This window comes from Drosophila virilis, chromosome 4, assembly GCF_030788295.1.
Source record: "Drosophila virilis strain 15010-1051.87 chromosome 4, Dvir_AGI_RSII-ME, whole genome shotgun sequence".
NCBI classification, from domain to species: domain Eukaryota; kingdom Metazoa; phylum Arthropoda; class Insecta; order Diptera; family Drosophilidae; genus Drosophila; species Drosophila virilis.
In genome coordinates, this window is record NC_091546.1 from 22,261,647 (window position 1) to 22,272,485 (window position 10,839).

The window sequence follows — 10,839 nt, forward strand, 5'->3', positions numbered from 1 at the left end:
CAGTTTGCTTTATATCGTTCACGCGTCCGGTTGGTGCCGCTTGCTTGCTGGCAAAAATACTGAAGTGCCACTTCAACTAAGTACATTATAATTGTATATGTTCCTTATCGCGGTACATACATACATACATACGCACATCGTACTGGACTATAAAAGCAAGAGCTTCGATTGAAACGCACTTAGTTGGCGATAGCTACTTCAATTAATTTGCAATGTTTGACAAAATCGGTGTCGGGCTTGCAATATTATATATATTCAGCAGTGTTGTGCATTATGTGGAGCCCAGGAATATTAGAACTGTGCCGAAATCTGATGATGGTGCCAAGTGTGGTTACTCGGTAAGTTTTTCTTCATTCAAAGGCTTGGAAAGTACATACATACATACATACGTATGCAATTGCATAGGCATCACAAATACAAATATATTACAAATGTGCAAATGTATGTGCTTGTAAGTGTGACTGCATCTAAAGCAGATGATTTATTAACTTTTTCTTATCAGCTGTTCATGGTTGAGAAAGTATTTCAAATATATATGTATGTACATACATGTGTATATACGTAGGTTCTGCAAAATACGCAAATCAGAACCCTTTTTTAGCTTTTTCGTGCATATATGTTGTTCTTTATTTTCATGATATTTCGTTTAACATATGATCTGGCAATGTCCAATGAAACGGGAAAAGAACCGTTGTAGAAACCGTTAGATTTGCTCTGTTACGAAACGGCATAAAACAGACAGCGAAATATTGTTTCAATTCAGCATCCTCAAATAAATTCAACGAATCGGGCTAAAATATAAGTTATATTTGCTTTTTAATTTTCCGGTCTGCGCATACTTCCAGAGCTGTCATCCGACGAAACCAAATATGCTAAATGTGCATCTAATAGCACACACCCACGACGACGTTGGATGGCTGAAGACTGTGGACCAATACTACTATGGGAGTGAGACAAGAATTCAGAAGGCTGGTGTGCAGTATATAATTGATTCCGTTGTGGAATCACTGCTGAGGGATCCAGAGAAACGCTTTATATACGTGGAGTCAGCATTCTTCTTCAAATGGTGGAAGGAACAGACGAGTGAGATGCAGGACCAGGTTAGAATGCTCGTTAATGAAGGCAGACTGGAGTTTATTGGCGGAGCTTGGAGCATGAATGATGAGGCGACAACACACTATCAGAGCGTAATTGACCAATTCGCTTGGGGATTAAAGTATGTATTTGTGGGCTTAAAGCTGTAAAACTTCAATATTGTAAATACAAATTATTTGTAGGCAATTAAATGATACGTTTGGCGAATGCGGTCGTCCACGTGTCGGCTGGCAAATTGATCCATTTGGACATTCCCGAGAGATGGCTTCGATGTTTGCGCAAATGGGATTTGATGGTATGTTCTTTGGTCGCCTGGACTATCAGGATAAGGATGAGCGTCTAATGACACAAAAAGCCGAAATGATATGGCATGGTTCCGCGAATTTGGGTAGGCTAATATATTAAATCGAATTGGACATCTTTATGATTGTTTTATAAAATCATTAGGCGATAAGTCGGATCTCTTCTCCGGCGCTTTGTACAACAATTATCAAGCACCAGATGGCTTTTGTTTTGACATCCTCTGCTCAGATCAGCCAATTATTGATGGCAAACATAGCCCAGATAATAATGTGAAGGAACGCGTAAGTTTGAGCACTTTTATTTCGCTTATTGTACTTATTGTCTCTCTATATCCTTTCATATGAATTGTCCTTGTGGCGTCTTATCATTTCCTCATCCAATATTCATCAGGTTAATACGTTTTTGGATTACGTCAAAATCCAAAGTATTTATTATCGCACCAACAATATAATTATAACCATGGGTGGCGATTTCACTTATCAAGCTGCCCAAGTTTATTACAAGAATCTCGACAAATTAATACGGTAAAGTTATATATAAATGTATATGTGTTTGTTTTGGCATACTTGTGTTAACGAAAGCCCCTCATTTTGTTTGGTCCATTGGTTGATCCTTAAACCATAAGTAATTAGAGTACATGTTTTTTGTGTATAGATCGATGCGTTCTTTGAGTTTGTTAATAAGATGGCTACAGGTTATCGAACTCCCAACTTACTTATAACAATGGGTGAGGATTTCCATTACCAGAATGCTGATATGTGGTATAAAAATCTGGATAAACTAATTAAGTGAGTAGTGAGGGGCTTTCTTTAACTCTGCAAGTTAATGTATCCAACAGGATTTTTATTTGGAGATCAAAATACCATCTGTTTCCATATTTCCCAACTATAGGTACGCTAACGAGCGTCAGGCAAATGGTTCGAATATAAATCTCCTCTACTCCACACCCTCGTGCTACTTGAAGTCGCTACACGATGCTGGCATCTCATGGCCTACTAAGAGTGACGATTTCTTCCCTTATGCATCCGATCCACATGCATACTGGACCGGCTACTTCACCTCGCGGCCCACCTTGAAGCGTTACGAGCGTGACGGCAATCATTTCCTGCAGGTTTGCAAGCAACTGAGCGCGTTGGCACCAAAGCGATCGGAGGAATTTGATCCTCACTTGACGTTCTTGCGTGAGACCATGGGCATAATGCAACACCACGATGCTGTGACAGGCACGGAGAAGGAAAAGGTCGCTCTCGACTATGCAAAACGTATGAGTGTTGCCCTGCGCGCCTGCTCGACAAACATACGAAATGTGTTAAATCAATTTTCGACCGGACCCGTATCCGAACCCACTTCCCAACGGCCATTTGAATTTAAAACATGTACCTTACTAAATATAAGCAGTTGTGCCACATCCGAGTCGAACAGTCCATTTGCATTGACACTTTACAATCCCCTGGCTCATACAACCAAGGAGTATGTAAGAGTTCCAGTTGCAGATTACAAATATATTGTCCTTGATCCGACAGGTAAGTAATAAGGCTCTTCTTAAAATATATGTATTTAAATTTACTCGTTTTTAGGCAAAAGCCTGACCACCCAAGTGGTGCCTGTGCCCAAACCTGTGGCCGCAATCAAGCACAGAAATTCGATTGCCGAGTACGAGCTAGTTTTCCTGGCCTCCAACCTGCCAGCAATGGGCTATAAGACGTATTATATACAAAGAGACGACAGCAGTCCAGTTAATATAAAGCCCACCGCTTTGCCAAAACGAGAATCTAGCTACACTGTTATTGAAAACGAGGTAATTTAAATTTGCACTAAAGTTTGTGCTTCAATAATACCTTAATTTCATTATAGAATATTAAACTTACATTCGATACGAATGGCTTCCTCTCCGAAGTAACAGCTGATGGGATGACGCGTATGATTTCCCAGGAATTTTTATATTATGAAGGAGCTACTGGAAACAATGCGGAATTCCTAAATCGTTCCTCAGGCGCCTACATATTCCGACCCAAAGACAACAATATACGTTTTGCCACAGATCATGTCACAATAGAGGTATACAAGGGCTCACTTGTGGAAGAGGTGCATCAGAAATTTAACGATTGGATAAGCCAAGTGGTGCGAGTCTATAAGCAGAGCACATACGCGGAATTTGAGTGGTTAGTGGGTCCCATTCCAATTGATGATGAAATTGGCAAGGAAGTGATAACGCGCTTCAAGTCAGACATTAAGTCTGAAGGCGTATTCTTTACCGACTCTAATGGTGAGCTATAGACTATATATGTCAACCTCTTATTTACAACTTCATGCTTAACGTTTTTGGTCAGGTCGCGAAATGATAAAACGTCAGCGCAATCATCGTGATACGTGGAATGTTAAACTACAGGAAACTGTGGCAGGAAACTATTATCCGATCACCACGAAAATCGCTTTGGAGGATACGATAGCTCGAATGGCTATACTTACAGACAGAGCTCAGGGTGGTAGCTCATTAGAGGATGGTGCCTTAGAATTAATGGTACATCGACGTTTATTAAAGGACGATGCATTTGGTGTGGGTGAAGCCCTTAACGAAACCGAATTCGGCGAGGGACTGATTGCACGGGGCAAAACTCATTTGTTTGTGGGTCAATCCTATCTACGCGCCGATGTCTCTCTAAAGGCAATCGAACGTCTTGTGCAGCTGGAGACATTGCTGCCGTCATGGAAGTTTTTCAGCAATATGGAATCATATACATCCGACCAATGGCTAAGCTCATTTACAAATACAGTGAGTACACCTATTCGCCTGATTATCTATCATTATTATTATAATCGTATCAGTATCATTATCATTATCATTATCATTATGATAATTTGCATTATTATTATCGTTATTACTATTACTATTATTATTAGTATTATAATTATAAAATTCCCAGTACACTGGCATTTCTCTGGTCCTACCCAAATCTGTGCATCTGCTTACCTTGGAACCTTGGCATGACAACGAGTTGCTCGTACGTTTTGAACATATATTAGAGAAAGACGAGGATTCGCGCTATTCGAAATACGTTCAATTCAATATTAAGGATGTACTTAGTGCGTTCAATATTGAAAATATTCGGGAGACCACTCTGGATGGAAATGCATGGTTAGACGAACATAGACGTATGGAGTTTGTACCTGAGCCGGAGGATGAGGCATACGAAGCCTATGCCACAATTTCGGAATCTGCAAACGGTGGTCACTTACTCTCTGGTGCAAAACCTATGCTAGGTGTTGAATATTCAAAGGAAAGACTAGGCCCTGGAGAGCTAGGCGCCCAAAGTAACCGACTTAAGCGCAGTGCCAACGCGGGACATTTCAAATTACATAAACGACGACAGCAACATGTTGACGAAGATAGCATTAATGTATCTCTAAAAACAGATGATCGCGCAAAGTATCTCATAGAGCTAAGCCCAATGGAGATACGCACCTTTGTCGTGTATTTGGCAAAATAGCACACAGAATACCATCTAAAAACGAAAACGCCTATATTTGTAGCCGTCGATTTAGCTGGATAAACATTTTTAAGAAATAAACGAACAACATAAATGAGTCTATAACTAACTAGGACCATCTAGTTGCTTGTTTATTACAATTGTACTATATACAAGAATTAGTGAATTTAACAGCGTCTGTTTCTTAAGCTGAGCAAGCAATTATCCTGGTCAATAGAAGCCCAGCTTGGCAGCTCTGTTGTGTACTCCCAGCCGACTCCCTGAAATTACAAATAGTTACGTTATTTTTTTTAAGGACACACCATAATGTCAGCTTGAACCTACTTTATATTTCCACGCATGCAGATACATAATAAGATCTTCTGGCTTCGGATCGCGATAGTTCATCTTACATTCAGAGCAGAGTGGATCTGCAGTTACCTTACTGGCATCAAATCTAAGGTCGGCAGATTCATGGCCAGTTTGCGTCGAAATTGTGATCTAATAAAAACTGAATTATTAGCTGCAGCCAATAATACAAATATTAAATAGTTCCACCTTAGCTTCAGGCGTTGACTTTATTACGGCTTGCGATCCAGATTGGTTGGTTGGGCTTGGACTGGCAACAGCAATAGCTGGATTCTTGATCGTGCCAGTTATCGCGACTTCTTCATCAATACCTAACCAATTTTCGGCATTGTGTATAGCAATTAAATCGTTTATTAATTGATCATCGGACTTTCCTCCAGTATCACCGCCGCGTCCCTTTAAAGGACCAAACACTTCGTGATTATACAAGGGATCGTTAACAATCGGATAACCTGAAAATTAAACGATGCAGTTTACACAACTTGCAAATAATAATGTCAAATATTCCTGCTCACCTAGATATTGTAGGTGTACTCTGATCTGATGCATCCGACCAGTCAGCGGCTTGCACTGCACAATGCTATAGTCGCCAGCTTGGGCGATTCTCTTAAATGTTGTTTTGCAATCTTTGCCCTTCGGTGAGACCTTGCAAACTCCAATTTTATAGCTAACGACTTCAATCGGCTCATTGCACTCAATAATGCCACTGAAATGCAAAAAATAAACTTATATAGATAAATAATATTCATTATTTCGTACGAAAATTATATTTTCTGAACTTTACTAAGGAAAAGAGGAGGTTGCAGCAAAAATAGAGAAAGAGCTACAAACAAAAAGATGGGAAAAGTGATAATAAGAGAGAAATATTGAAATGAAAAAGGTAAAGAGAACCACTGAATGGAAATATTAGAGCAAACATAGATAAATATATATCTGACGGATACGTCTTATTTCAATAGTTTGTAAATTATGCATTAATTATTTAAACGGAATAGCCCTTCTATTCAAAAAACGTATAGACCCTTCGGCCTAATGGACGTATAAATATCATTATTATTTTTAAAGCTTACATCAATTTGATGAGTATTGCTTTAATACATTAGTTATTGATATAATTAAGCCTTAATTATTGTTTACAAATATTGGTATTTAAACTTTAACAAATCGGTTAAGGTATTTCTTTAATAGGGTACATATGTATATGTTTAGGTCTTTTCGCATTTGTATATTATTTGTTTTAATTTTTTGTGTCGAATGTTTTGGGAATTATTTTATGGAGTGCTACTTACTCTGGAAATTGGCCCTCTACGCAGCATATATATTCCTTTTGTACTTGTCTATTTCGTATCTGTTGCTCCATTTGACGTGCTTTCTCTGAATTTCGTCCGAATAACAGTAAGCCGGAAGTTAGACGATCTATTCGATGTATAGTACGCAGATTCTTCAAATTAAACTCTTTGGCCAGGATAAAAATGACCGTGTTATGTCTGTATCGGCCACAAGGATGTACCTAAGTGTGCATATGATTTTTAATTAAGTTTCCCTTGAAAGATTCTCAATAACAAGCTTACTGGTATTGAAGCTGGTTTGTTCACGACTAAAATGTCTTCGTCCATGTGGACTATTGTAATGGGCTGTGAAGTAACTGGAACTTCATGTCTGCAAAACAGAATTTGATTAATTTATGATAATTAATTTGCTGTCAATTGTTTTACCTGTGCACTGTATTAGCCAGCAGATCATTATGCTTTAGCTTGTAGTCAATGGGCACTTTCTCATAGTTGACTGTCAGGGTGCCAGCCTCAATGCTGCGCTTATATTCCTCAGCGGGATGTGCACGAAATTCACGTGAGAATACATCTAAGATTCCCTCGCCCACCCAGCGTCCCTTTGTAAACGTGGTGAATGTAAAAGAATAAGGGTAAACCTTTCGCAAACCTTTAATTGCGTATGACTAGTCAAATCCATTAAAGAGTATATTTAACGCTCACCATTTTCTATATAATAGGACGTCTCGTCATATCTTTCTTCGCTGAAGCCGGGCCGTATCAATTTAGGATCTTTCGTTTCCAATTTTGGCTTCTTGCACTCAATAGTCTCGGCCCCAATGGGTGCCTTTCGCTTCTCTGGCAATTGTACAGGTGAAGCCTCAGCTATCGTGGCCAGCTTAAACGGAAATGAGAAATCAGTTAACATTTGGCTTAATGCACATTTTAAAGTATTCCTGTTTAAAAAAAAAAACCAGGTTCAAGGAGCTTGCATGACACACTAAGACGCAGTCTGTAAAACAGACCAACAAAAAAAAAAAGTCTTTTAACTGCAGGAAAAGTAATAGAGGATTGTAACAAACCCAAATTGTCATCATAAAACAGTGGTCTGCATTCGTATCTTAGAGAGGAAGGCGACGAGCACAATCACGTTTGCCATACCCACGGGAACTGCCGGGGGGTGGGGGTAAGAAAAGAACTGCATTCAAAACAAAGAAGAAGCTAGAATAATAAAACTCTGCTGTTGAGAGAACACCAATACATTCGCACATTTGACATTCTCTATTTTAATGTCGAGACACATTTCTTATTTCAATAGCACCACTACAGAGGCAAACGCATATATACATCGCACACATACATACATATACAGTTACATACCTCACATACGTGCATAGGTATTGTAGCAACTTTAAATGCAAGTGACACAATAGGCGCGCATAATGGAAGACAAAAACATTTAGAGCAATTTACATTTAAGGAGCATAGCGATACCTACTTAAAAACAAGTCCGTCTGTTCCAATCGAGAGTGTGCGACTAGTTAATACCCTGTGCCCATCCCCTTTGCATTAAATGAATATGTAGCTGTGTACGTATTTAAAAACAAACTTGAATTTGAGTGAGGCTGCAACGCAACAAATGAAACAACGAAAAAAAATGGCGATAGCTACGCTTACGGTTCGAATTAGCTCCTGGCTCCGCATTCAGTTCGTGAACCTATAAAGCTCACAGTGGTTCGGCTTGAAATCGTTCTGCAGTAGAAATTGTCGATAGTTCGGCTTACGTTTCGAACTAACTCACTCCACATTCGGTTCGTGAACCTAAAAGGATCACAGTGGTTCGGCTCGAAACCGTTTTGCAGGCCCAATTATGTGTTACACTAAACCAATACGCCCTTTTATTAAAACAGGTAAACAGGGCATTAACAGGAGGCGGGCATGCTGTTGCCAACATTGATAATTGCGGAAGCGTCAGGTTGGCCAACTTGACAAGGAGCTGCTCGTCAGCGCAAACAACAAGGAACAACGACACGAAGCGTCGAAAGCACCCTTCAAAATGGCAGAAAGGAAAGGCAAAATGAGAAATAATTATACCAAATCCGCGGTTAAAATATGAAGGTAAAGCGGGAGACAGCTCAGCCCCCAAAAAAAAAAAAAAAAAATAAAACGACTATAAGCTCTCTAGTCAGAGCACGGACAGCACACAGGTAAGCTAACTAAAATGTTTGTTGCGGTAGACAAAGAGTAGCAAGTACATGGGCTTATTTAGTAGAGGTTAGCATAAGCTACCTAATTAGTGGTCGCACGGAAAACGGGAACAAAGAGAGACGGTATTCTTTCGTCCATGTGATTTGTGATTGATAAAAAAAAAGAGAAAAAACTGAAATGTTGCACCGATTTCGTCAGCCGAAATAGTTGCAAATTATTCATAACGGATTGATCGGATTTTGTTTGCACAAACAGCGCAATTGCAGGCCATTTTACAAATTCAAATCTCAATGCATGTGCATAAATATGTAAAACGGAAATGGTTTGCTTTGTGCTGTACGTAAATAAAAGAATATGCAGTCTATGGAAGACATCATATTTCTATAACAGAGCAACAATGCCACAGAGGCTGTCGTAATTAGTTTTTCTTTCTCTACATTGACAATGACCCTCAGCCCAGCTTGGATGTGGCTTTGATTGTCTCGTGTGTGTTGCTTATTCATAACTATTATTAAACAAACACAATGGCAGTGTGTGGACTATGGCAATGTGATATCGTGATCCGATTAGAGCACCTCGAGCTTATAAACTGGACAGAGTACCATCTAGAGTGTTTGCAGCTCAGCCTTTTACTATACAAAATTAACTCTTACAAATATATAAAATATGTAGAAGCATTTAAAATATGTTTCTACTTATATTTGCTTACTTGGCTACCGCCATCTTCACTGGCTTCATAGGTCCACACACCGTTTATTGAATTGTTCTCTTCTGATTTAACATCAGATTCGGCGCCAATTTCAGCCACATTTGTGGAGGAGCCGCCGGCAACTTCTGCGGCGGGAGCCTCGGCGCGTGTGCAGTTCACGTTGGCCCGGAAGAGAAATATGTTTTCCACGTCCACGGAGTCGTCGCCGTGCTGGGTTTGCACATGGCGTACGATCTTGGGCAATGTCATTGTTGGCCAACACCAAAATGTGTTATTTACTTTATTAACTTTGATTTGTGCGTTCAGTAAGCGCCTTGTTATAAACAAATTATAGCACTGCAAACAAAAACAAAACCATCAACACGTGTGCGGCAGCAAAACGAACGAATTGAACAACGGTTAAGGTATCTAGAATGAACTGTCTGATACTTGTTGTCCGTTAAGCACTTGCCAGGCGAATTGTGTTATCAGCGTACCGCAAATACTTCATAGAGTTATTAAATAAATATTCAACTTTTACAAAACGCAACAACAGCGAGCTCCACGAAACTGGTTCGATTATTTTGATGAACGCGCCATTTTGCTAATCGAACTACTGAAATTGGTTCATTGGTTCATTCGGTTCAATTTGAACACCTTGTAAACAAACGGAGTGCATTGGGTATGCCAAGTGTATAGTTGATTCCCTTTTGAAATTGGTTTTATTCAATAAAATTTAATAATAGACTTCAAATATGTTAAGAACCTTTAAAAATGCATGTTTATAGCCGAATATAATATATTTTGGCACCTTTATTAAATTATAGACAGTATGAAAATAATCAGTCGCCATAAATGTATAATTTTGCATTTTGCGAAACACACCTTGACGTATATAGGCTTTGTATGTCCATTTAAACATATGTAAACATATATAATTTTTATGTAAACATACATACGTACATGGATATTTATATATACATTTGTATATATGTCAGATTCCGCACACAATATTGTTTGTAAACACGCAGTAGTAGCTGCTGGGTAGGTTTTACAGTTTGTATAGTTTTTGATGAGGAAGCGTGATGTCGTCATTTCTAACTTTTTGTCCAGGCAAAAAGTCAATTTACAACACATACATACATAAATCTACACACACTATGAATGAAAAAAAAAAAAAAATGTAATCGGTGAGTGCGCACACCTACAAAATATCGTGCTGATTTAATCACTTTCTTCGTCGGCAGTAGCAAATGCCAACTTTTACTCTCATATACACGCACACGCCCGCCCACCCACATGCTCACACACACACACACACACACGGCCGCTGGTTAGCCAAGACCAAGAGCCTTATGGCCAGTGGCCATTAAATGTTGCCCTAAATAAGGGGCAAGCCTTTTTTGGTCGCCTTAACCAGAGTTGTGGGTTTACAGAAGGA

General features: G+C 39.2%; 2 protein-coding genes across 6 annotated transcripts; one reads left to right on the forward strand and one right to left on the reverse strand.

Annotated features, from left to right (window-relative positions):
- Positions 1-22: 22 nt before the first annotated feature.
- On the forward strand, positions 23-4,995 carry LManII (Lysosomal alpha-mannosidase II). Of its 2 annotated transcripts, none has more exons than XM_002051105.4 (10): positions 23-338; positions 846-1,216; positions 1,278-1,483; positions 1,543-1,679; positions 2,053-2,186; positions 2,290-2,921; positions 2,976-3,196; positions 3,253-3,664; positions 3,729-4,171; positions 4,323-4,995. In XM_002051105.4, exons 1-10 carry the CDS (start codon positions 213-215, stop codon positions 4,884-4,886), a joined length of 3,246 nt encoding a protein of 1,081 aa, XP_002051141.2. In that variant the 5' UTR covers positions 23-212; the 3' UTR covers positions 4,887-4,995. The 2 variants fall into 2 exon arrangements, with proteins under 2 accessions (XP_002051141.2, XP_015028086.1); XM_015172600.3 differs by lacking the exon at positions 2,053-2,186 and adding an exon at positions 1,789-1,922 and having other exon boundaries at positions 24-338.
- LOC6627815 (pseudouridylate synthase RPUSD2) lies at positions 4,981-9,982 on the reverse strand. Of its 4 annotated transcripts, none has more exons than XM_002051104.4 (10): positions 9,871-9,982; positions 9,420-9,755; positions 7,226-7,400; positions 6,950-7,172; positions 6,806-6,893; positions 6,524-6,744; positions 5,750-5,940; positions 5,424-5,686; positions 5,211-5,366; positions 4,981-5,146 (listed from the first exon to the last, which is right to left on the reverse strand). In XM_002051104.4, exons 1-10 carry the CDS (start codon positions 9,907-9,909, stop codon positions 5,054-5,056), a joined length of 1,785 nt encoding a protein of 594 aa, XP_002051140.2. In that variant the 5' UTR covers positions 9,910-9,982; the 3' UTR covers positions 4,981-5,053. The 4 variants fall into 4 exon arrangements, with proteins under 4 accessions (XP_002051140.2, XP_015028127.1, XP_032293827.1 ...); XM_015172641.3 differs by having other exon boundaries at positions 9,896-9,970; XM_032437936.2 differs by having other exon boundaries at positions 9,420-9,975.
- Positions 9,983-10,839: the final 857 nt, after the last annotated feature.

Excerpts from the sequence above, each read along its gene's own strand:
- LOC6627815 (XM_002051104.4), bottom strand. The coding sequence starts at position 9,909 with ATGAAGTATTTGCGGTACGCTGATAACACAATTCGCCTG. Across the intron at positions 6,745-6,805 it reads ACAAACCAGCTTCAATACCA|GTACATCCTTGTGGCCGATA; the intron begins GTAAGCTTGTTA and ends ATGCACACTTAG. Across the intron at positions 5,687-5,749 it reads AGTACACCTACAATATCTAG|GTTATCCGATTGTTAACGAT; the intron begins GTGAGCAGGAAT and ends TTTAATTTTCAG.
- LManII (XM_002051105.4), top strand. The coding sequence starts at position 213 with ATGTTTGACAAAATCGGTGTCGGGCTTGCAATATTATATATATTCAGC. Across the intron at positions 1,484-1,542 it reads GCATGGTTCCGCGAATTTGG|GCGATAAGTCGGATCTCTTC; the intron begins GTAGGCTAATAT and ends TAAAATCATTAG. Across the intron at positions 2,187-2,289 it reads AATCTGGATAAACTAATTAA|GTACGCTAACGAGCGTCAGG; the intron begins GTGAGTAGTGAG and ends TCCCAACTATAG.